The sequence below is a fragment of the Schistocerca nitens genome, chromosome 10, assembly GCF_023898315.1.
Source record: "Schistocerca nitens isolate TAMUIC-IGC-003100 chromosome 10, iqSchNite1.1, whole genome shotgun sequence".
Lineage (NCBI taxonomy): Eukaryota > Metazoa > Arthropoda > Insecta > Orthoptera > Acrididae > Schistocerca > Schistocerca nitens.
Genome location: NC_064623.1, coordinates 87,671,190 through 87,697,969, shown reverse-complemented (window position 1 = coordinate 87,697,969; position 26,780 = coordinate 87,671,190). Strand labels below are relative to the sequence as shown.

General features: G+C 42.4%; 1 protein-coding gene and 1 non-coding gene across 2 annotated transcripts in view; both read left to right on the top strand.

Moving 5' to 3' along the window:
- Positions 1-25,899, top strand: part of LOC126209902 (hexosaminidase D-like) — a 121,664-nt gene extending 95,765 nt beyond the window's left edge. Inside the window, exons 7-8 of the mRNA XM_049939024.1 lie at positions 14,145-14,333; positions 25,600-25,899. Of these exons, the coding sequence (XP_049794981.1) occupies positions 14,145-14,333; positions 25,600-25,899 (489 nt within the window). The remainder of the gene's footprint in view (positions 1-14,144; positions 14,334-25,599) is intronic.
- Positions 13,389-13,462, top strand: Trnaa-ugc (transfer RNA alanine (anticodon UGC)). The gene has a single exon. It is a non-coding gene; the product is annotated as a tRNA-Ala (tRNA).
- Positions 25,900-26,780: the final 881 nt, after the last annotated feature.

The following is a 26,780-nucleotide window of genomic DNA, read 5'->3' as shown; positions in this document are numbered from 1 at the left end:
AATGGCACCATATACCATCAATCCGGGTGATATGCCAGTATGGCGATGACGAACACACACTTCCAATGTGCGTTCACCGCGATGTCGCCAAAACGCGGATACGGTCGGCATCATGTAAACAGAACCTGCATTCATCCGAAAAAATCACTTTTTGTCATTCGTGCACCCAGGTTCGTCGTCGAGTACAACATCGCATGCGCTCCTGTCTATAATGCTGCGTCAAGGGTAACCGCAGACATGGTCTCCGAGCTGATAGTCCATGCTGCTGCAAACGTCGTCGAACTGTTCGTGCAGATGGTTGTTGTCTTGCAAACGTCCCCATCTGTTGACTCAGGGATCGAGACGTGGCTGCACGATCCGTTACAGCCATGCGGATAGGATGCCTGTCATCTCGACTGCTAGTGATACGAGGCTGTTGGGATCCAGTATGGCGTTCCGTATTACCCTCCTGAAACCACCGATTCCATATTTTGCTAACAGTCATTGGATCTCGACCGACAACAGCAGCAGTGTCGCGATACGATAAACCGCAATCGCGATAGGCTACAATCCGATCTTTATCAAAGTCGTAAACGTGAAGGTACACATTTCTCCTCCTTACACGAGACATCACAACATTTTTTCACCAGGCAACGCCGGTCAACTGCTGTTTGTGTATGAGAAATCGGTTGGAAACTTTCCTCATGTCACCACGTTGTAGGTGTAGCCACCGGCGCCAACCTTGTGTGAATGCTCTGAAAAGCTAATCATTTGCATATCACAGCATCTTCTTCCTGTTGGTTCAATTTCGCGTCTGTAGCACATCTTGGTGGTGTAGCAATTTTAATGGCCAGTAATGCACATTCCAAGGTTGGCATCACTGCCACTAAAATAGACATGACAGAAATCACTATACTGTATGAAGGATGAGCGCCACGCTTGGAGATCAACATGCGATTCCTCATCCAGATTCAAGACAAAAGTTTATCTAGCAAAATCAGATTGGGTGCATTTTGAAAACATACGTATGTAAAAGAGGAGTTCGCAATGCTGTCATATAATGGAGCACATAGACGAACGTGTATCACCCCACACTACCGTACCATAGCTCACTGAGTAGACTGCTGGGACATTAAACCCACATCCACTGTGGAGCTATGGTTCGATTACTCGTCAGGTTGAACACCATTTCCTGACATGACAATAGCCTATAATATGACAGTGGGAACCATTAAGCTGCATGTATGTGTCTACTAATGTGTAGTTAGGCTTCCCAGTGGAGAACAAAAGTGATGCTTTTGGTGCTGAGTGCATCCGATAACCAAGTTACTGCTGCTGCTCATGCCTATGCTGCACAGTACCCTCAAAGTATCCCAATAAGAATGTTTTTTGTCACCTCGAGTGACGCCCTCAAAAAACTGGTAATATTCCTTTACAAGTAATAGGGCCTGTCCAAGGACTAAATATACTCAACACACAGAGTTAGCGATTCTTGAATCTGCTCATCAGTCACCTCGGTGAGGCACCTGCGATATTGCAAGACAGTTCCAGATATCTCAAAGTCTGCTTGCTGAAGTGTTGCGTAATGAAGACCTGAGTGCATTACACATTAACTCACTACATCCGAGAAGTACAGTAATTGTCTTCTGCATTAAGTGGAAGGTAACAAACGTTTTATAAATCGTGTCATATGGACTGACGAATCTAGCTTCAGTCGTGAAGGTATTTTCAACCTCCACAGTGGCCGTTATTGGTCGGAACACAACCCACATGTCACACAGGTACTTGGCTTTCAGGCAAGCTTTGGCAAAAACCTGTGGGCTGCAATCATGAAGGATGTGCTATCGGGCCCTTAACTATTGTTTAACAAGTTGAATGCGCAACTCTACCATACATTAATTTCCAGTACTTTTTGTGATGCAGTAGAAAACATTCCACTTCATATTTGCGAAGACACGGTTTCAGCAAGATGGTGCACGACCACACTTTGGGATGAATGTATGTAACTATTTAAATGAAATGGATTGGTCATGGACGTCGAAAGTGGACTCCACGTTGCCCAGGCCGTAACCAACTAGATTTTTATTTGTCGTGACACTTAAAGGAACAAGTTTATAGCACTCCACCAAGCCATGTACACAACCTATTAGCCCATATGCATCCCATTTTGGAAATGGTGGATACAGGTATATTTCATAGGGTCCAGTAAAGTATGAACCAATGAGTGGCAAAGTGTTTGCAAATATAAGGTGGTCACTTTGAACATCTTCTCTAAAGCGAACGTTAGTCGTAAATATGCATACTGTCTCTGTGAAGATAAGCGTGGACCTCAGATGTACAGACTGGAATTATTGTGCATATTATAACGTGCACTCTAATGTAGCCTACCTGTTGCGTTTGGTACAGTATCCACTATTATTGTCTATTGGCTTTATTTGTGTCATGGACGAAACGAAGAGGTGGTTTACATCTGTAAGAATTTTGTGTTATCACTTAACGTTTAAATAAAGGAAACAGTGACAGAGAGAAATACACAAGGTACCACATTGTAGAGCTGTGAACTGGATATAGTTTAATGCTTTAACTGAAAAAAAAGAAAAATTGCGTGAATGCGACTCGAACATCAGAGAGTCTGGATTGCCTCGTCTCACTGAACTGTTAAACTTGTCGGTGGGACTAGATTTTGCTAGATGCATTTTCGCTTTGAACTGGGATGAGGAATTGCAGAGTTACTGCCAAATACAATTTTTTTTGTTACCTGCTTATCAGTTGCATATCTACCAGATAATCACTTACAATTTAATGCCATCGGATGTGATGTATCACAGACATCTGTGTTGGATCCTTCACTGTGTCCAATACAGAAAATGAACTTCCACTTTCTCTGACCTGCTTGTCACGTTTGCCACTACTGCCATTAAAATACTCAACACCTGTGTGACAGAAAGCGATCTGTGGTATATGAATTCCTCAGATATCATACATGCATATGTGTGAAGTACCACAGAGTCCTATTTTGCTTCGTTTATTGTATCCAGTACACATTATTCCACTTTTACTGGGCTGCTCCCTAAGATCATCATTAGAACCAGAAAAATATTTAACATTTGCATGACAGAAAGCAGTAGCATATCCACCACACAGACACTACTAAGGCTATTAGCTGAGTTATAACAGGGTTCTACCGTTGGTGTCTAGTTGTCTGTAATACGCAGGATATACTCTTCGTCCGGACAGGCCTTGGAAGGGACAACGGCATCGACCGGCCGCTGTGTCAGTATCAGCCCAGAGGCGTCACTGGATGCGGATATGGAGGGGCATGTGGTCAGCACACCGCTCTCCCGGCCGTATGTCAGTTTACGAGACTGGAGCCGCTACTTCACAATCAAGTAGCTCCTCAGTTTGCCTCATAAGTGCTGAGTACACCCCACTTACTAACAGCGCTCGGCAGACCGGATGCTCCCCCATTGAACTGCTAGCCCAACCTGACAGCGCTTAACTTCTATGATCTGGTGGGAACTGGTGTTACCACTGTGGAAAGGCCATTGGCCACGATATACTAGAAGTCCATATACTCCTGGGGACTTTGCACAATTTGATAAATAAGTAGAGGTTTTATTCATATCCATTCATAAAAGAATAGTAGATCTTCAAGTATTGAAGTCATCAGTATTTTAAAAAAGATTTGAAAATGAAAGGATTTACACCATCGGAAACTGTAGACTAGTAAGCTCCATCGTGTCGGATTTTGTGGTTTTGTTGGCGAAATTTCCAAATGCCTTGTCTCAGTCAAGTGTAATATGAGTGTGTAAAATGCTGTAGTCTGCTCACAACAAAGGTAGTTTTCTGCTGTAAGCTAAATCCCTGTCATATGTTAGAGTTGGTAAGGAACCCATCTTATATTATATTATCATTGGGTTATGATGTCATCACAATATCAGTTTGAATCATACTGTTTTAAAGGCTATGTGAATGAAAATTCTTATTTGTAGATGTAGGAAACTTGGGTAATACCTAAACATGAAAAACAGGAAATGTCTGATCATATTTGGTTGCAGAAGGACAGAGTCCAACACATTGTAATTCAGATGGCTAAGTTCCTTGATTGATAATTCTGAGGCCTCTGGGTTGTGCGAGGTTTAGCAACATATCTAGCTCAATAGTTTTAGGCATCACAAAACCCAGATTTAAAATGCCAGGCAACCCATTATGAGGAAAAATCATGTCTCATCTAGCTGAATGTCATACGGAAAAGAATTGCACAAAACTGTTGAGGAAGCCTTTTGAGATGAGATGATCTGCAACATGTCAATGACAATATGCGTAAGGCAAGGTGGGTAAATAGATAAAGTACTTCAATATAAAATATTCTATTTGATTTATGGATACAACAACTTCTTGTATACAATTTGCATTAATGAATCTTGTACAACTAATACACTTTAGAACTAATACTTTAACCAGTAACACCTCCCTCCCCCCCCCCCCCCGCCATTCTCTATAGAATCGAACTCCCATGCATAAAACTACTTCAAACGTCCGATTACTTCACCAATGAGTATTTCATGCATCTCATACGTATATACCGTCTAAAAAATATGTTGAGAATAGAGTTGGTATTAAAGAAGTAAAAAATTAAAACGTAATGCCTGATGATTACGTTTTGCTGTATGGTTTGCGAATAGGTGGTAAGTGATTATTTTTTTTGCTTTCGTCATTTTGCGGGGGAATCAGCGAGAAAAAGCTTTTTTAATGGGTTTGGAAGACGCTAAGTGCTCTCAAATACTATATGAACATAATCTGTGTAATTTGTGTGCTGTGAGTTATCCTAACAGTTTTTAACGTTAGTTCTTGTCTTACTGTGTTAAACCTGTAACGTAAGATTTCACATCTTAATGAGTACATCATGACTGCATTTAAATTTTTAAATTCAGTTAATTATTATACACACATTAAAAGAAGTTTTACTTCACCCCGGTTCCCAGCAGTCCTAAAGATAGACGTTGACTGTGTATATTGCATCACAGACACAGTCCTATTGACCAGAGATGTCACTAAACCCGCCCAAAGATGTAAACAACCATGCATGAGCAGCGGCTATTGGACGGAGGGGATCCGACAGCCGATCAGTTCCACTCATTTCACCAGGAAGGAGGTACACAGCTCGTGTTGTCTGTAGTTCAACAGTGCGGTTCGATCACGTTCGTATTGTTACTTTGTGCCAGCAAGGGCTCTCAATAAGTGTCTAGGCGTCTCGGAGTGAACCAAAGCGATGTTGTTCGCCCCCGTAGAGGAGATAGGCGACTCAAACTGTGCGCAATAGGCTGCATGATGCGCAACTTCACTCCCGACATCCATGGCGAGGTCCATATTTGCAATTTCGAATCAGTGCAGCGCAGTACAGATGGGCCCAACGACATGCCGAATGGACCGCTCAGGATTGGCATCACGTTCCCTTCACCGATGAGTGTCACATATGCCTTCAACCAGGAAATCATCGGAGACATGTTTGGAGGCAACCCGATCAGGCTGAACGCATGCAGCAAAGTGGAGGTTCCCTGCTGTTTTGGGGTGGCATTATGTGTGGCCGACGTATGCTGGTGGTGGTCATGGAAGGTGCTGTAATGGCTTTACGTTGCGTGAATGCCATCCTCCGACCGATAGCGCAACCATATCAGCAGCATATTGGTGAGGCATTCGTCTTCATGGACGACAATTCGCGCCCCCATCGTGCACATCTTGTGAATTATTTCTTCTGGGATAACGACATCGCTCGACTACAGTGGTCAGCATGTTCTCCAAACATGAACCCTATCGAACATGCCTGGGATAGATTGAAAAGGGCTCTTTATCGACGACGTGACCCACCAACCAGTCTGAGGGATGTACGCCGAATCGCCATTGAGGAATGGGACAATCTGGACCAACAGTGCCGTGATGAACTTGTGGATAGTAGGCCACAACAAATACAGGCATGCACCATTGCAAGAAGACGAGTTCTGGGTATTAGAGGTACCTGTGTGTACAGCAGTCTGGACCACCAACTCTGAAGGTCTCGCTGTATGATGGTACAACATGCAATGTGTGGTTTTCATGAGCAGAAATGATGGTTAAGTTGGTCTCTATTCCAGTTTTCTGTACAGGTTCCTGCAGTCTCGGAATTGAGGTGATGTAAAACCTTTTTGGAGGTGTGTACGAAGTACTGAAAATATCTGTTGCACTTGGTAGCCGATAGATGGCAATGTAACGTATACTATGCTATGATTTTAGCCGTTTACTATTAGAGATGATCTTCTAATTTCACTAAAATGTTCACCAAATTGATGCTACTGTCAGCAAAATAGTCACCATCTGCATGACAAAAAGCAACCTATAACAGTTCATTAACGACAAGATAGGCGATTATAAAGGGTAACAGTCTGGAATTATGTACCACAGGGTCCCATCTTCGGTCCTTTGTTGAGTCTAATATTCATTAATAGCATTTCACCTTCACTGAGCTGCTTGCCAAGGTTCTCACCCTTGCCACGAGAATACCTGACATGTGGTTGACAGAGAGCGCCCAGTATTAGTTCTATATCCTCACATAGTCACTTATAATACAAGGTAGTTAAAAGGTGTAACACAGGGTTCCTTGTTGTGTCTAATATATGTACATTAATGATCTGTCACTTTCTCTTAGCTGTTCGCCAAATTTGGCACCATTTGTGCTATAATACCTGCCACCTGCATTAAAGCAGCTTTCATCAGTTCCATAAATAGGAGATAGGCATTTATAATTGTGGAAGGCAGGATTGGAGTCCCACAGGGGTCCATCTTGAGTCCTTTGTTGTCCACAAAGTTGGCACTTGGAGTGCAAGGCAAATGACCACAGCGTTCAATATTGCTGACTGATATACTTTAGTGATCTTCCTCATCCACTTTCACTAAATGCAAAAAAAAGGGGATACCTAAAAGTTACCTGCAATACTAATTAAGTAGGTGAAACTTGCAGAGCGCCACTTTCTCTCACTAGCGGTATGTTGTGCAACTGTTTGCATGTCTACTGTTGCCCCTCATGTCGCCTGAATAGGTTTCGTCTGCCAGTATTGAATTTGTTTGCAGCAGCCGTTTTGCTGTAACAGTAGCCCATGCAGCTTCCTGCCTGGAAAAAGACTCCACAGAACTTGCTGAGTTGTTGAAAACATCACAAAAGGTGAGGCTGTGGTAAAAATCAAGTTTATAACTGGCTTTAAAGTTTAAAAAATGCCTGTATGTTAATTGGATACGTTCTAGACGTCTTTCAAAATCCTAAACATTTGAAAATTTCAAGGTAATTAGTGGACTTCAGACTGGAACAGCCGAAGGACAACTGAGTTTGTAGCAGAGTAACTGGATTTTCTTGGGGCTCAGTTCAGCTATGTCTAATGGATGGTATGGAAATAAGAAGTGTCACTCTCAAATCTGTGTTTCGAATTCTGCAAGCCCGCCATAAGTGTGTTGAGTAGAAGCATGTTTTGCTTGAAAGAACAGCTCGAGACCCACACAGAATTCTTTTCCAAGGACACTGCTGGTGGTGCTGTGAATACAATCCCAAAACCAAGTAAGAATGCATAGCAATGCTCAAGATGAAAACGAGGGGGATCTGTGGCCCACCATTAAAGATGAATATAGAAAATGTTTTATACAATAAATTCATCAAAAGTACAAATATATCATTTATAATGCACAGTATTAAATATGGACAAAGTAGGGAGGATATGAAGTGCAGACTGGCAATGGTATGAAAAACGTTTCTGAATAACAGAAATCTGTTAGCATCTAATATAGACTGAAGTGTTAGGATGTCTTTTCTGAAGGTATTTATGTGAAAGGTAGCCATGTATAGTAGTGAAACACAGATGAATAACAGTTTAGACAGAAAGAGAATGAAAGCTTTTGAAATGTGGTGCTACAGAAGAAAGTTGAAGATTAAATGGGTAGATCACATGACTAGTGAGGAGGTACTGAACAGAATTGGGGAGACAAAATCCTTGTGGCGCAATTTGACTAAAAGAAGGGATCGGTTGATAAGACACATTCTGTGGCATGAATTGATGAAGAATTTAGTTCTGGGGAAAGTGTAGGGTGAAAAAATCATGGAGTGAGACCAAGAGGTGAATACAGTAAGCAGATTCACAAGGTTGTAGACTGCAGTAGTTCTTTAGAGATGAAGAGGCTTGCACAGGATAGATTAGCATGGAGAGCTGCATCAAACCAGTTTTTGGGCTGAAGACCACAACAACAATACTGAGTACTTTGAAGATGAAAAATAAAATATATAGCTTCCATGTTATTCGTGTCACATATGCGGGTATTGGCTGTTGATACAATTGGGAGATGGGGATATAGTAGACACAATTTACACCTGAAGGAATGGTTCAGAAATGTTGGCTGAGCTTTTTGCAGAAAATGTACAGGGGCGCACCATCATACAAATTAAGAGCTCTTTGGTTGCTGGCGTCAGAGAGGTACCTTTTTAAAGAGTCAGGATTCAGGCATCCTGTGTTGAAAGAAGTCAAAATAAAAGACGAGCCCAACAAAATACTTAAGATTTCGCAGAAAAGTTTAGCTTACAAAACATTTCACAATTGACTAATAAGGTATATGAGCTTCTTGTCTGTTTGTAAAATCTAGAAAGCTATGAAAATACAGACATCCTGTGCCTATTTGAACACCACATAACCATAGTGTTAGATAAGTTACATATAAAAATTACACTATAGCAGCTTACTCATGCAGAACTAATATGGGAAAAGGAGGAGTTAGTACACATATTAAAGACAGCACCCTTGTTCAAGAACAATGAGACAAGTAGATTTTGTGGTGATCAGTATATAGTGCAGTGTGCTTGTAACTTAATACCGAAAAATAGTTCACTTTAAACTGTAACTACATGTAGATCCCCATAAGAAATTTTTAACTGTTTATGTGGAATTTGGATCCCTTACTATGCCATTTGCCAGACAGCAGCAAGCAGTCTGTGATGAATTCAATGTAGATTTCTCAAGGATTCTTATAGGAATAAAGTTCTGGAAACCTTATTGTGATCCTACAGTTTGAATTTAGAAATTAACTTCCTAACATGGGTGCATAAAGACAGTAGGGCCCTAATGTTTTCTTTGGCGAAGCTCAAAGGAAGAAAATAACTGCTTACCCAATAACAAATACGCAATCTGATCATGATGTTAGTTAGGATAAATAGAGTCTTACAGTACTGATGCACCTCAGTGGAAGTCAGTCAGAATAATTAATGACTCTAGAACAAATATTTTTTCAGAACGTTTAAGATTTGACCTGAGATGAAATTTGCAATGATCCAAATTCTAACATAAAATGTAATCCGTTCCATGATAAATTCATATCATAATTTGAAAATAACTTTCATCGTGAGCTTATCAGCAAGAACATTAAACAGCCATGTAAAAATCAGTACAGATGTTAAAGTAGCTTGGTAAAGCAAAAGAGATAAACCTGTTGGCAAGAACATGTAGCGATCCTGCAGTAGCCACACACAACAAAAACTACTCAAAATAGCTAAGAAAAGTTATTAAACTGTAAAGGAATATGCACATGTGAGAAATCAGTAATTCCATCAACTAAATTAAGGCTATATGGGCTGTAATGAAGCGAGAGACAGGACAACCAGCCAAAGAACAGGATAACTGCAGTATTGAACTCATTACTAAATTGAATACAAAGTCTATAATTGATGAGTCACATGTAGCAAATATATTTAATACTAATTTCTGAAACACAGAAAGTATATGATCAAACAGTTCAAGAGAACAATCACAGCAGTGTGGTGAAAAATCAACTCTCTTAACCCCCAGTCATATGAACATATCACCAACTTCTCCTTCTGAAATTAAGAAATTATATATTTTTTTCGAAAATAAGACCTCATGTGTATTTGATTGTTTCCAATAGAGTACTAAATATTTGTTTCACTATCTCAAGGCAGTTTTGCAGAGAGACTGAAATGTGCTCTTTTAAACCCCTTTCTGAGGATGGCGATAGGATAGATGTTAATAACTACTGATGTGTTCCACTATGATATAATTTTCCAAAATTTTTCAGAAAGTGAGGTATTCCAAAATAGTATCCCATTGGTGCAACGATAATACCCTCAGCAGATCACAGTTCGTGTCTCAGAAGAGTTGCTCGACTGAGAAGGCCATTTACATGTTCACTCACCAGATTTTACAAGCATTAAATAACAATATAGCACTGGTTTGTCTTTTCTTGCCACATATATAAAGCATTCAAATATGTGAATCTCAATATTCTCTTGACAAATTGAGATTTTATGGGATTGATGGTACATCCAGAAAATGGATAATGTGATATCTGTCCAAAAGAATGCAGTAAGTTGTGCTTAGTAATTCAGTGACTGTACTCCAGGGACATAACTATGAATGGGGAGAAATCACGTATGGGATTCCCCAAGGCTCAAACTTGGGTCCACAATTATTCCTCAGACACATAAACGGTCTTCTGTCTAATGTGCAACAAACAGTTCTTTTCCATATGAAACTAGTATTTAATAAGCCCAAACATACATACAACAGAATAAATGGCAAACAAGGGTCTTAAAAGTATCATTGACTCATACTCTGCAAACAGTGTCATCCTTAGTTTTAAAAGAACATATTCAGTTAAGCACATCTATGGTTACTACACTAATTATAATTGTAAGACATGGTGAAGAAATAATAAATATGGTGGAAACTTCAAAATTATTATGTGTCCATATTGATAAGAATTTAAACAGGGAAAAGCACATTTTGGAATTCCTAAATCACCTTAATTGACACACATTTTCACTTAGAATCATTGTAAATCTTGGGTAGAGACAAATCAGTAAGTTGACACATTTTGCATATTTTTATTCAGTAATGTCACATTGAATAATGGGATGACTCATCTTTAAGAAGGGAAGTCTTCATTGCTCAAAAACGTGTTGTAAGAATAATATGTGTGGCTCACCTATGATTATCTTGCAGAGATTTGTTTAAGGAGTTAAGCATTCTGAATACTGCTTCAGTATATATTATTATTCGTTGTAAATAATCCACTCCATTTCAAATGGGATTATGATGTATATAATTACAATATGAGAATAAAAAATGACTTTCATTCCACAACATTAAGGTTGTCTTAGCACAAAAATGGGTGCACAATGCTGCCATCAAAATTTTTGATCAATTAGTCAGTGATATAAAATGTCTGACAGTCAGAAAAATAAAATTTGAAAATAAACTGAAAGAGTTTCACCTTGGCAACTCCTTTGATTCTGTAGAACCATGTCTGTTAATGTAATGAGCAAGAGATAGCATGTAGAAATTACCCACATCTCTATATGCAACGCAAAGAAAGCAAGGAACACTTGTCAGTGATCTGCATGTCATCACATTTGGGAAATAATTGGGTTGTGATCATAAAATGATTTGTTGCACATTGTTACAGTTTATTATACATGGAACATGAAACTAACTTACACACAGAATACAATCAGATGTCAGTGAAATTCATATACATACACATTGTTGGCTTGTATGTAAATGATTGTAGGGCTTATCTATTACAATATGCAAGGAACAAATAGTTTTTGTCAATGGAATATTGTAATTTTTCAAGGCCTTTGAGAGTTGGTGAAACGAGAACTGCTATGGGTTTTGGAATAACATAAGTGAAGAAACTACTCATGTATTTTTGTACTAAGATCGGATTTTTTTAAATTTCTGACCTGTCTTGCCCTCAGTTAGTAGTTTAATAACACAATGTTTGAGGATTCTGTCACAATTGTAATCTCTGCTGTATTTTACCAAAAGAAGCAAATTTTAATGTTGCAACAAGAAGGTTACTCAAACTGCATCACTGATGACACATTTGCTGATATTTTGGTGGAAACCTATACCTGAGTGTATTTGTTATAATGAATGACAGACTGAAACTTGCCAAAAGACTTCATTTCTATATGTCAGTGTTCTGAGGAATATGAAAATGATTCACAGCACATAATATACCATCTTTTAGTTACTGTCCCTAGAGACAGTGAGCGACTTTACTTTCTCATCTCAAATATCATTTAATTCATCAAAGATATTGATAATCTGTTTCCACATTGATGGACAGTTGTAAGGGTTCTGCAAATCGTCAATGTGACCACAGCTTCAGTGCTATGAAGTAGTTGTATTGTGTCAATGAGTACTACTATTGTAATTCCGAAAAGGAAAAGTACAATTTATTCCTTTCATATGCCACTTTCAAATGATGGAACTGAAAATAAAATATATCTGTAAGATATGAAAATATATTTCAGACAAAAAATTTTGTGAAATCACTGCAAATAGGGTAGGAAGAAGAAGATGGTAAAGTATCTGCTGTGAATAACTTTTATATTTCTGAGATCATTCAGATATAGAAATAAAACCCTTTGGTAAATTTCCGTCCTAAGACATTCATTATCAAAAATATGCTCCGGTAATGAAATCTGTTAAAGTATCTACTCAAGAGGTTTTTATGTTCAAACTTGTTATTCCTCTTTTTTCTGAGAAGTGTCATCAGTGGTGAGTTTTGAGTGACAACACCCTTTTTGTGACGTTAAAATTTTCTTCTTTTGCAAAAACATAGCAGAGTTTATGAAGATTCGCCTCATTGACATTCTGATGCAGTTGAAATTGCAACAGAATCCTGAAACAATGTATTATTAAACTAGCAACTGAGGTCAAGAAAGGTCAACAGTTCATGAAAAAGTCCATCTTGGTATAAAAATTTCTTCACTACTGTTGCTGCAAAACCCACAGCAACTGTTGTTTCAATAGCTATTGATGGCTCTTACAAAATTACATTATTCCATCGAAAAAAATGTGTTATTACTTGTATATCACAGTAGATAAGGCAGTTTCACATATTAACCATATGGGAAAATATTGTCCGTCCTCCTTGCATGCTATCACTTGCTGAAATTATGTAAAGTGAAGTTTACATTATATGTATCACAGTTTGGACATTCATATAATGTGCTGAATTATCGGATTGTATCTAATCCCGTAAGAGTTTGAGCAATATGAGTGCATCTGCACTGAAGAAGATCATTGGCCGGTAAGCCTTATCTATATGAAGATGGTATTTGTTCTGTCACATATGTTGAAAATGTCGGAGAACACATTTTCAACATTTGTGAAAGAACAAATACCATCTTCATATAGATAAGGCTTACCGGCCAATGATCTTCTTCTTACGTGAGTAGGTAGATTGACTGCCACAAGTAATGAGCATCGTGGGCAGGGGCACTACAAATGTAGTGTGTGGACAGTAAGTTGGAAATGTGGATCTCATGGGGAGCATGCCAGAGATAAGTCCCTGCACTCACAATATCCTCCGTGTCGTCGATGGCTCAGTTGGATAGAGCGTCTGCCATGCAAGCAGGAGATCCCAGGTTCAAGTCCTGGTGGGCGCAAACATTTTCAAGTATCCCTGTTGATGTTTATCAACGGCTGTAAGCAGCTAATGGTCTGGATTCCATTGTAATTTCATTCTTCGGGAGCTACAAGATCACCAATTGTATCTGTTGTTTTGGACAAGGAAAGAAAGTACAGATACCATCTTCATATATCTAGTGAAGCTGTTCTGCAGGCTTCGTGAACATACACCCTGTGATGCAGTCATCCTGTGTTGGTTGGATGTGAAGTGGGATGCCGATGCAGTAGACGCTACGATGTACAAAGTGGGCAGCACAGCAAATACCTCTAGCATTGTAGCACTGTTGTGAGTTACTCGTCGGCTAAGCATTTCAACTACGCTCCGTAGCCTCACACTGTGCTCACCATAGGATACATCCAGTTCCATTACCTATTGCCATTATTAGCCAATTATTGTGGTTGTGTGGTGACAATATCTAGGGCGTCAAATGCTGTAAACGTCATTGGCCTTTTGCGACCTCGCACTCAGGGGGTTCCCTGTTCTGTACAAGGGAGACAGCACTGGGGCTGTTACAGGAAACACGCAAAGCTCCCTACAGGAACAGAGCTGACCCTGGAGCTACCGTGCGAACCAGCAACTGAGCTCGCCGCGAACCTCACTCCGTGTGAGGCGGGCTCAGCGGGCAGAGGGCGGTGTGGTGAGGGTGCGGCTGCCGGCAGGTGCTGCCGCGCTGGTGGTCGACGCTGTCGTGCCCCCGGCGCTCGATGCCGCCCTCGCCGTCGGCGCTGGAGGCGGACCCCTACCTGTGGAGGCCGCTGTCCGCCTGCGCGTTCCCTGGGGCCGACGCCTACGCCGCCGTCGCCGACGTGGCCGTCGCTGTGCCCAGGGCCGAGCTCTTCCTCTCGGAGGTCAGTCGCTCACCACCCCTCCCTAGCAGTGTGGAAGTGAACATCGTGTGACGAATGAATGTTTGGACACAGCTTGTACGCGGACCAAGTTTGCCTGGTTTTCGTAAGCAGTCACGTCATCAAATAGGCTTTCTTGAAAATGCAGGGTAAAAAAAAATGGCTCTGGGCACTATGGGACTTAACTTCTGAGGTCATCAGTCCCCTAGAACTTAGGACTATTTAAACCTAACTAACCTCAGGACATCACACACATCCATGCCCGAGGCAGGATTCGAACCTGCGGACATGGCGGTCGCGCGGTTCCAGACTGTAGCGACGGCAGGGTAAACATACAGTCTCTACACATCACTTTGGAAACGTCAATGTGTTAAACACCTGCTTCATATAATGCACCATGTATCGAAATACATCCACAGATCAGTACACCTCCATGTGATTGTCCTGCAAGTCGAGGCGTAGCTACCAGTGCTCTTCCAGACTACAGCACTGTTCAACGTAGCTGGAGATTTGAGGGGCGTTAAACAAGTAATGCAACTTTTTTTGGCCCATTTTTGTCAAAAACATTTGTAATTTTTTGCGGGACATCGTGGAATATTGCCACTTCAGACTTTATACAGGGTGACACAGAGAAACGGGAACATTTCCACAATCCAGTCTCTTCAACGTTATTAATCCAACATTTTATCGCTTGTTTCCACAGAACGGCATCATGACATCCCAAATTATATAAACGTCGAAACTCCCTCTGCGCCGCTTCCAAACTATCACTGTTTTTATAAAACATTTTTATGGCTAATGCACGCTGTTGTCTGTTCCCCTGTTCCACGATTGCTGAAATGGCGGACTGTTTACTCGCTAACTGCCACGAACCCGCAGTGTTGCCATCTGCCCACGGCTGTCACTAATCATTTCAAACATTCCCGTTATTCTGTGTGACACTGTAGTTGCATGAGGTACCAGTAGATGGCGGCGCTGTATGTAGCCTTCAAAATGGCGGAGGTACCTTCCAGCCATAGAGCTGTCATCGACCTCCTTTTCGCAGAAACCCAGATCATTGCAGATATTCGTAGGCACTTGCACAATGTCTACAGAGACTTGTCACTGACCGAAAGCTTGGTGATTTGTTGGATGAGGCGTCTGTCATCATCATAAGAAGGTCACGCAAACCTGTTCAATCTCCTGTGCGGCAGACAACTGCACATTCCTGTGACTACTGCAATGTTGGAACATATGGACACTCTCATTCAAGGTAATAGATGGATCACAATCAAAGACATCTCTCCACAACTGAAAGTGTTTATTGTATTGTATTGTGTATTAAACCAGAGACCTAGAAACAACAAAGAGGCTTCGTCCTGCTGTTGCCCTCAATGGTTCACAACCCACAAGAGCCCTCAGCAGTCCACCCACCCCACCACCGCCCAACAGCGAACCCATCCCGCCCCCTCCCCCCAAGGAACTTCTCATAGCAGATGAGTGTAAACCCAAATGATTGAGCATTGTTTGCACAGCAATAGCCGACATAGTGCAACTGAGGTGGAATAATGCGAACCAGCTCGCATTCGCCGAGGTAGATGGAAAACTGCCTTAAAAACCATCCACAGGCTGGCCGGCACACCAGGTCTCGACACTAATCCACCAGATGGATTTGTGCTGAGACGAGCACGTTAGACTGCATGGCTAGCCAGGTGGGCTTCTGTTGGTAGTGCAGACACACTCGTCCACAAGTTGGGATACTAAAGGGTGTGTGCCTGCTGGGGTCCTTGCAGTCTAACAGAAGACCATAAAGAGCAACGAAGAACAATCTGTGTGGAATTGCGTGCGCGTTACAAGCCTGATCGTGGAAACTTTTTGTCAAACTTCGTCACAGACGATGAAGCATTATCAGCTCGAACCGGGAAGAAAACCACAGAACAAGGTGTGCCACCCAACTTCTCCTCTGAAGAAAAAGACGAAAGTTGCACCCTCAGCTGGTTAGTCATGGCGCCGGTTTTCTGGGACTCAGAAGGAGGTACTCTGTCTGATGCCTTCCTTCATGGAGCGACTATCACTTCTGATGTCTATGATGCTGGCCTTAGAAAATTGAAGCAACAGTTCGAGTGAGTACGTCGCCACAAAAATGCAAACGAACTTGTCCTTCTCCATGGCAATGCAAGGCCTCACATAAGTCTGCGCACTCAAGAGGAGATCAAAAAACTTCAATGAACTGTTCTTCCTCATCCATCCAACAGGCCAGATCTCGCACCTTCCGACACTATTTTACATGGCCCAAGGAGGGATGCACTCTGCGAGAAGAAGTACATACGAGGGTTGGAACTTAAATAGCACCAACACTGCTGTGGAGACACTATGCAATGGAATTGTCGCTGGTAGCACACGTTGTTGGCATACCTACCTTGCCTCCGAGCAAATGGACTCGCCCATCCCACGTCACCGGCGTGTGCACGATCGAGGAAAATACAGTCACTTGTGAGCGAGCGGTCTAACGTACGACTGTGATGCTGTTCTCCTAACGCAATACGTTCCTCCACGGCAAACCGTCAATGCACAGCATTACTGTTCGTTTTTGGAGCATCACCTGCGACCAGCTTTGCGAAAGAAGCAGCGACACTTTCTGCGCAGCCCACCCATCATTTTGCACGACAATGTGCGGGCGCATACAGAGCAAGCTGTGGCTGCTCTGTTCGGTCAGTGGGACTGGTAAGTACTGTACCATCCACCATACTCCAGACTTAAGTCCTTGTGACTTTGATTTGATTCAGAAGATGAAGGAACCACTTCGTGGCACTCGCTTGAGAACTGTTCCAGAGATTCGACAGGCAGTAGACCGCTCCATTCACACCATCAACAGAACAGGCTCTGTAACGGTATACTACGCCTTCCACATTGCTGGCAACAGGTTCTACACAACGCTGGTGACTACTTTGAAGGACAGTAACAGGCGCAAACATGTAACTCTTTTGTATCGGTTGTGAATAAATAGTTGTCACTATTTAAGTTACAACCCTCGTAGATGATGGGGAGATTATTCACGCAGCATGACATTGGCTCTGACGTAGACTGGTTGAGTGGTACCATGCGGGCATGTAGACCCTCCCAATAAGGTGGCGCAAATTCATCGTACTGAACGGCGACTATGCTGAAAAATTGGGTTTTGTAGCCAAAAGAAGGGTGTACTGGAATCTTGAATAAAAGCACCTGCTTTCACAAACAAATGTATTGCATTACTTACTGAACGCCTCTTGTATTTTATCCGTTCCGTTGTGCTATGCTGTAAGTCTGAGAGCGTCAAGTTTGCAGAGGGACGAACCAAAAGCTTTTGAGAACCACATCCGTCCATCTACGGGGAACAGCTGCGCCCAGGTAATTACCGACAACTAAGGCACAATGGAGTGATGTCCCATGCTGCCGGAAAACAACCAAATAGTTAATTCTCTTTTGTACCGTCTGGGACTCCAAAAAGCTTTCTAGCACATCGAGGTATGTGTCTCATGTAATTGTTTTCTCTATGAACATAAAGGGTCTGTAGCAGTCCTTGTCATCCATAACCAAACATTCACTCTGTGTTTCGTAGTCATTCTTATAGTGTGTGTGGAGGCCAGTAACCCAGATTCTGCAGCTGTGTCTATCCACATCCCCACGGGTGTGGAAAGTTGTTTCATTACTGAGCAACACATGTACATCAAGATTATCTCTCTTCACAAACAGTAAGAGATCGTATCTTATGCGAAATCTGAACATTGTGAACGCGTCTCTCCAATCTGAAACGCAGGGTTTTCCAAACTGTGGATTATTCTGAAATAGGCAATAGCCCACTACTCTGCCTCGTGGTAGGAGCTAAACAAGCTGCAAGCGATCGCATCCTCCATGCACCCCAACGTTCCTTGAGTTATGGGCTGCCTCCCAACACGATCAACATCAAGATTACCTGTACTTTTGAACCTTCTAACCCAATTTTTGATTGCGAACCTTGTCGGTCTTAGCTCTCTAAATTTACAGGTGAAATCCTTCCGCACCTTTCCGTATGTCACCCCACACAAACGGAAGCCGGTCGATGTGGCGAGCGGTTCTAGGCGCTACAGTCTGGAACCACGCGACCGCTACGGTCGCAGGTTCGAATCCTGCCTCGGGCATGGATGTGTGTGATGTCCTTAGGTTAGTTAGGTTTAAGTAGTTCTAAGTTCTAGGGGACTGATGACCTCCGATGTTAAGTCCCATAGTGCTCAGAGCCATTTGAACCATTTGAACACAAACGGACACAAACAACATCGGTTTATTGTTTTGTTGTGAGCACTCTATCTGATCACCTGCAACAAAAATTGATTAAGCTATAATATCACAGATATGTATGAACACTTCATGTTCACCTTGTATATTGTATCAGCGCAAAATGAGATGCAGTATACCGCTATTATATAACAGAAGTATGTGTCTGACTGGACTACAAGTATTTTATTATTTTCCTGACCGTTTTTGGTCACTGTCCACATTCAAAATGACATGAAACATATATATACAAAGTACGTCGGCAAAACATGTCAGTAAAAATCGCAAGTGATGAAACGTTGACGACATATTTATAGGGTGGTTATAATTAAACTTTCGTTAGTTGAGCAAGTATGAAAGGGAAATTACTTACCGTATAGATACCCAAGTTATAATGTTCAAATTGTGCGGTGCAGTATTTACGTTGTTAGTGGTAAATGAGTTGCTTTCAGGCGCCGGAAGTGATACGGCGATGTAAGTTGGATATAGAAGCATCAGTGTGTGTTAGAGATGCAGACAGTCAACATGTGTGTGGACAGGGTGAGCACGGCTTTACTGGTAAAGCTGTTTCATCGAAACAACAGCGCAGCGGTACTGCCTACCGCGCGAGGGGGTCGGTGTTCGATTCCCGGCAGGGGACTGGGTGTTGTTTGTTCTTCACCATCATTTTCATCATCACTGACACGGAAGTCGCCGAAGTGGCGTCAACTAAGAACAATACGGCGGCCGAACGCGGGATATCCCGGCCAATACATGCCATACCATTATTCAAATTTTTTATCAAAACAACATAAATAGTACTGCTACTTTTCGTGAGTATCGACCCACTGAAGGAATACGGAGGCGTCCTGTTTCTGTACCTGTGTTGAAGAACATGAATCGAAAGTTCTAATTAAGCGGTCGTTTGGGAATTGGTACTGGGATAGGCCGACGGCCAATAGCGCCACAAATTGTTGAACAAGTTACTGTTGCCATGGCTGGGAATGCTGGACGTAATGCGCGATCTTCAAGCAGCGCACGAGTATGTCATGACAGCTGAACACAACATGGTCCACCGACTGAAGAAGTGCTGCGAACAGTTGTGAAATGGTACCTTTACAAATACCACATACCAACTCAGAGGGTAATCCCATTGAGCAACGTTTGTGACCTGGAACGCAAATATGGTGCACAATTAACAATTGTTAGGAAAACACTCACATGTCAAGTTTAAAGGGCCGGCCGGCTTCAGTCTGGAACCGCGTGACCGCTACGGTCGCGGGTTCGAATCCTGCCTCGAGCATGGATGTGTGTGATCTCCTTAGGTTAGTTAGGTTTAAGTAGTTCTAAATTCCAGGGGACTGATGACCACAGATGTTAAGTCCCATAGTGCTCAGAGTCATTCGAACCAAGTTTAAAATGTGTTTCTTTCGAAGGTTTATTCGTTATTTTTCTTCCGAATATCTTTATGAATGTATCCACAAAGTTTCACTCTTTTTTCATGGGGGGTCCATATCAGGAAGCGAAAACTGAATTATAACCATTCTGTAGATAATGTCTGACGTATTCGTAAGTGAGATTCTCCAACTGTGTTGAAATATAACTTTGTCCTTCGTTCCATCTTACGATTTTCACATTTATTTTTATTATAACTGTTTCAGATCTAAAAAAATGTTCAAATGTGTGCGAAACCTTATGGGACTTAACTGCTAAGGTCATCAGTCCCTAAGCTTACACACTACGTAACCTAAATTATCCTAAGGACAAACACACACACCGATGCCCGAGAGAGGACTCGAACCTCCACCGGGACCAACCGCACAATCCATTGCAGCGCCCTAGACCGCTCGGCTAATCCTGCGCGGCCTGTTTTCAGATCAGTCTTTGATCTTATTAATATAGGAAACGAATTTCCTGTATGATGCCGTGATAACTGAGAATATTTTGTCAGAAAAACCATCTAAACTGCTTGTTCAAATTTCATTTATTACGATGTCTCGCCTACTTTAATATATCGAAGAGCTTACAACTTCTGAAAGAAAGTTCTGTGTCAGCGATAGTTTCTAGTACTAACACAGAACCTTCTTTTACAATTTCAAAGGTTTTTTATGTCTGTGGATAGCAGCAGCTGAAAAATGATAATACAACATACGATCAAAAGTATCCGGACACCTGCCTGAAAATGACTTACAAATTCGTGGTACCCTCCATCGGTAATGCTGGAATGAATACGGTGTTGGTCCACCCTTAGCCTTGATGACAGCTTCCACTCTCGCAGGCATACTTTCAATCAGCTGCTGGATGGTTTCTCGGGGAATGGTAGCCCATTCTTCAAGAGTGCTGCACTGAGGAGAGGTATCGATGTCGGTACGTAAGTCCTGGCACGAAGTTAGCGTTGCAAAGCTTCCCAAAGGTGTTCTATAGGATTCAGGTCAGGAGTCTGTGCAGGCCAGTCCTTTACATGGATGATATTGTCGTGTAACCACTCATCCACAGGCCGTGCATTATGAACAGGTGCTCGATAGTGTTGAAACAGGCACTGCTTTTCAACAGTGGGAACCAAGAAGGTGCTTAAAACATCAGTGAACACCTGTACTGTGATAGTGCCACGCAAAACAACTAGGGGTGCAAGCCCCTCCAAGAACAATACGACCACACCATAACACCACCACCTCCGAATTTTACTGTAGGAACTACACACGCTGGCAGGTGACGTTCACCGGTCATTCGGAATACCCTCGTCGGTTCGCCACATTGTTTACTGTGATTCGTCACTCCACACAACGTTTTTCCACTGTTCAATCGACCAATGTTTACGCTCCTTACACCAAGCGAGGCATCGTCTTTCATTTACCGGCGTAATGTGTGGCTTATGAGCAGCTGCTCGTCCATTAAATCCAAATTTTCTCACCTCCCACCTAAGTGTCACAGTAGTTGCAGTGGATCCTGATGCAGTTTGGAATTCCTGTTTGATGGTCTGGATAGATGTCTGGTTATTACACTGAAACGTCACAGGTTTACGCTTCATTTAACTGACTGATTAATTTCTACGTGTTTAATAATTCATTTTACGCCGAGAGCGTCCTTTCAATGTCTCGTCTAGCTAATTAACCTCTGGATTCAAGAATGCTTCCGTGTATATTTTTTCTTGTGTGGTGTCACACCTCCTCTCTCATCCTTTGATCCCATGGTGTATGTGGATGGATAAACGTAATTATGTATGGAATATATAATAATCTGGGTTAGTCAAAGTTGGTAGCAGTAGGGTAGTTTAGCACCAACATAAGAACGTGGGCAGATTCGGCAGAGACTTCGTGATTCCAAAGATATTGGGGATGGGCAGGGCAGAGTTTGCGAGGTTGGTTCTCACTGAGGTCCTACCCCCACCACCAGTTTTTTTGAACGGTTGGCTGTTGGTCCTGGAACGCGCCATGTTAGGACACTCTAGGGCCGCCGATTGAACGAGACGGAGGGAGGGGTGCGGTACTCGTCATTGATGGTGAGAAAAGTCAATCATAATGTAGGTTTTTTGGGGTAACATTGCTTATGAAGCATGTTCGGGTGGGAATTAATACCGGGAAACGTTCAGCGATATTTTATTTGTAGAAATTTTTCAGATTAATGTGTTTCAACTAGCGGACTTAGGTGCGAGGTGATTGAGGGCATGAACCAACGGTTCTTGTTCTTAAGTCAATAGCGGATAGGTTCATTAATGTTTCATTTGTTGCATAGTTTCGTTCTGGATACAAGTAATTTTTCATGATTCAACGGTTTATTTTACTTGACCACGTGTTGCCAGCATTCATAACGGTAGTCACTGGATTTGCCACTCGTTAACCATAGTATGAATAAAGTGGAGTCACGAAGCCTGGGCTGGTTTGCTCACGTTGCATTGCGGTTGCATAATACGCAGTTTCAACATGAAGTTATCCACATGGTACTGCATGTGTAGTGACACAATTAATGTTTGAGAGAGTGAAAGGTAATATCCTTCCCTAATCCGCGCGTTAAATAAGAGTGACAATAACTAAGTGGTATTAAGAGGCCACCACTCAGTAACATTCATTTTTACCCATTTTAATCATTAGTAGATTGAACTGGTGACAAAGTGTTGTCTATGTTTCCGGTATGACGAGATCCAAGACACAGTGAGTGCTTCATGTAGGTTTTGTCCCTGAAAGTGGTAGTTTCCTTAAATATAATACATTTCATGTATGTTTTGTGACAAGGAGTAACAGTTTTCCTAAATGTTTTGTCACAGAGAGCAATAGTTTTCTTATTTATTATCGAAATAAATCAGAATGATAATTGAAGATTCTCTCTTAGCGTTATTTAGTATCCTTCATCCATACCACTGAGATAATGACTATATTCTATGAATTTTCAATCCAGGCATATCCATTGTATGCATTATGCACTTCATGCGACTAACTGAATTCATAGTATCAGAAAAAGAAAGTCTTACCGTCCGTAACGTGCACGTATTGTTCCATGGCCATTCACCGATGTTGCGTTATCCGTTGTTTCATTTTTAAATTAGAATACAATCTTTTCTAGCGGGTTTGATTACCCATATCTCAATTTATCGGGCCTTATTGAAAGAATTAGACACATAGCGGTAGGAATGGGAACCATGGAGAACTGCGTTCGCTTATATTAAGGGGAGATGGTAGCAGAAATAATGAAAAATTTACAAATTATTTTCATTTGCTTATTTGACAGCAGATATAATTGAGATTATTATCCCAAATTTTTTCCTTGAAATTCGAACTACAAATGCCGTAAGAAAATTGAAACCCTAGAGATATAATGCACCAAGCCCGCTTTTCAATGTACCTAATAGAGGAAAAATTTTATTGCAGAATTTGACCTGTGAACGAAGAAAATATAGCTTTAGAAGGCTGTATTTTTTATATACATAACAGCAGTGTTATAAATAAGGCTGTGGAGCCATTTTCTGGTTCAATCAGTGGGGTACAGAAGGCTGTGGAGTGTTGTAAACAAGTTTTGTGCTTTTCAGTGGAATTCGAGTGACGCTTGATTTATTGTGCCATTCTTTGTGCAAGGTTGAATCTGTTGATCCATTTTTACAATTCCTAGGCCTGGTAAAGTATTCAAAAAATATAGTAAGTCCCATATTTCCTATATAAAGCGAAAAACTGACATTGAGGTTAGGGTCAGGCCTGCAGATGCAAACATTAGCTTGTCTCCAAGTGCATCTAAAGTAAAACTTGGGACAGGGATTGTGTCAGAAGAAACAAATCATGACTGAAATACAGATTTCAGCATTGTGGATCTGTAAATGGTGGCAGAAGACTAAGAAAAGCCTGCAAGTGCTATTTTTGTGGAGGAAATGTGGATTTGGTTGATGATGGAAAGAGATTAGGTTTGGTTTGCACATTGCACATTTTGTGTCAAAACTGGGATGCTGACAGACCATTAAAGACATCAAAGGTTAGTAATAGAATCTATGAAGCCAATATGAGATTTGCTTATGGACTAAGATCTATAGGGATTGGAAGAGATGCTGGAAATCTTTTATGTGGTATTATGAACATGCCTGGTCTCCCCTAAAATTTTCTGCAATGAATACTGCTCTCCTCAATGCAGTTGCAGAAGTAAGTGAAGAGAGCATGAAAATGGCAGTCCTGGGGGAAATTCAAGAAAATTGTGAAGCAACTAATAGCAATGATATAGCACTTTCCTGTGACAGTTCCTGGATGAAGAGGGGGCATACTTCACTGCATGGAGTTTCAACAATCATTAGTGTCGACACTGGAAAAGTATTAGACTCAGAGGTGATGTCTAAATATTGTTCATCATGTTCCTTGCACAAGAAATATATTGATGCAGGTAAAGAAACAGAATGGCAGGAAGCCCATCTAGCTTTTTGTAGAAATTATGCAGGATCCACTGGTGGGATGGAAGCTGCAGGAATGAAATTCATTTTCCATAGATCTTTGTAAACGTTTGGAGTAAGATATGTACAGTATTTAGGAGATGGAGACTTTAGTGCTTTCAAGAATGTAGTAGAAAGTCAGCCCTATGGAAAAGATTGCACTATTGAGAAACTGGAGTGCTTAGGCCATATTCAGAAGAGGATGGGTGGACGACTCAGAAGACTTGTTGCAGACAATAAAGGCAAGCTACTAGAGGATGGGAAGCCACTGGGAGGTAAAAACAGACTATCAAAGAAGAGAATTGACAGCCCACAAGTCTATTATGGTGCTGCAATTAGAAGTAACCTCACAAGCTTGGACAGTATGAGGAAAGCAGTATGGGCCATATGGTTTCATTACTTGTCGACAGACACTACACCTCAACATGGCCTCTGTTTTAATGACTAGTGCAAATTTTTGAAAAGTAAGGAAAGTGGGGCAGCTTATACCCATAAAAATAACCTTCCTTATGAGGTTTCAATGGCCATTAAACCAACTTTTAGAGCACTGGCTTCACCAGAACTGCTAGAAAAATGTCTGCATGGGAAAACACAGAACCCAATATTTAGAAAAGATGTCCAAAGACTGTTTGTTTCCAATTTGGTGGTGAAGATTTCTGCTTTGGAAGATGCAGCAGTGTTTAATGATGGGAATGTGGCAAGACTTCACATCCTCAGCAAGTTGGGCTTTACACCTGGAGTCTTCACTGGGCAGATACTGCAGATCATCGATAAGCAAAGAATCGCGAAGGCGGAGACTTCGTCCAGAACATATAAAAAATTGCTAAGCAAAGGAAACAGTGGAACTAGCAATGTTTAGGAGCGTGTAAATCTCGCTTACAGACGCAATCACCTAACCACGTTCGAAGTCCTTGAGTTCTGTGGAGCACCCCATTCTGCTCTCTCACGATGTCTAATGACTACTGAGGTCGCTGAGATGGAGTACCTGGCAGTAGGTAGCAGTACAATGCATCTAATATGAAACACGTATGTTTTTCGGCAGTCCGGATACTTTTGATCACATAGTGTGGAAGTGGTTAGTGCCTGGACGGCTGCGCTCACGCGCTGTGCCCCCACGGACAGGTGCGCGTGCGCCGGGGCTGGCTGACGCCGTGGCACGTGTCGCGCAACTACTCGAGCCCGGCGCGGCTGGCGGCGCTGTCGGCGGAGGCCTCCGCGGTGGCGGCCGAGCTGGAGAGCGCGTGGGCGCGGGCCGCCGCCGCCCTCTCGCGCCACCTGCCGCAGGCCGCGGTCGACGAGTGGCTGGAGCAGCGGCTGGCGCCCCAGAGGCGCGCCCTCAGGGCGCTGCGCTCCCAGGCCGCCTCCCTCTCCGGCAGGGACGTCTGGCCCAGGAGGCCGCTCCCAGCCTCTGGGGACGACTAGCTGCAAGCGGGGCGTCCGCCCGGCTGCACCGCGTGGCCTGCCAGTGTCGTCAGCTTCCGATGCCTGGGGATCTGTCACTGTGCGCGGTACGTCTGCACCGCACGTGAAGGAACGACAGCCACCCTGTCTACCGGACACAGATCCGTTGGTGAGACTACAGTTGTATAGAATCTATTCCTGGTACCCTGGAGATACAGTCACACCACTGTCTGTGATGTGCCTCCACAATATCTGTATGAACCATTGTATGATTCCATAAACGAAGGATCCTAACACTGCGACTAGTCTAGTGTCCATACATGTGGCCTATCCTTTACACCCTCATGGTCCTGTTACTGCAGTGTTCAGGATATTTTATCTCAGCAACATATAAGCTACCGTGTGATGTCCACTGAGCTGTGGTCCATTGCTGAAACTGTTCTACTGCCTGTCCAATGCGTTGTAAGTCAGTTGAACCACTGTGCATGATGCATTCATCTGGGAAAACCGACTTGCCAGACCACACGTCCTGCCAGCATTGTCAGTTTCTAATGCCCAGAGATCTGTCCTGTCACCTGTAGAAAAAAACTTCTCCACACCATGTGCACGAATAATCCTGTCAATTTCTAACCAACACAGCTCTATCAGTGAGACTACAGTCCCATAAAGTCCATTCCTGGTGCCCTGGAAATCCATTCATACCACTGTAGGTCATGTGCTTCCAAAGCATCTAGAGGAACCATCATATGATTCCACAGAACTGAGATCCTAATACTGAAATCAGTCAAGTGCCCATAGGTGTTGTGCATCCGTGGTATCCTTAAAGTCCATCCACCCCACTCTTCGGGATATGTCATCACAGCACTTGATGATTGGGTAGCCACCAAGCTGGAGCTCATCAC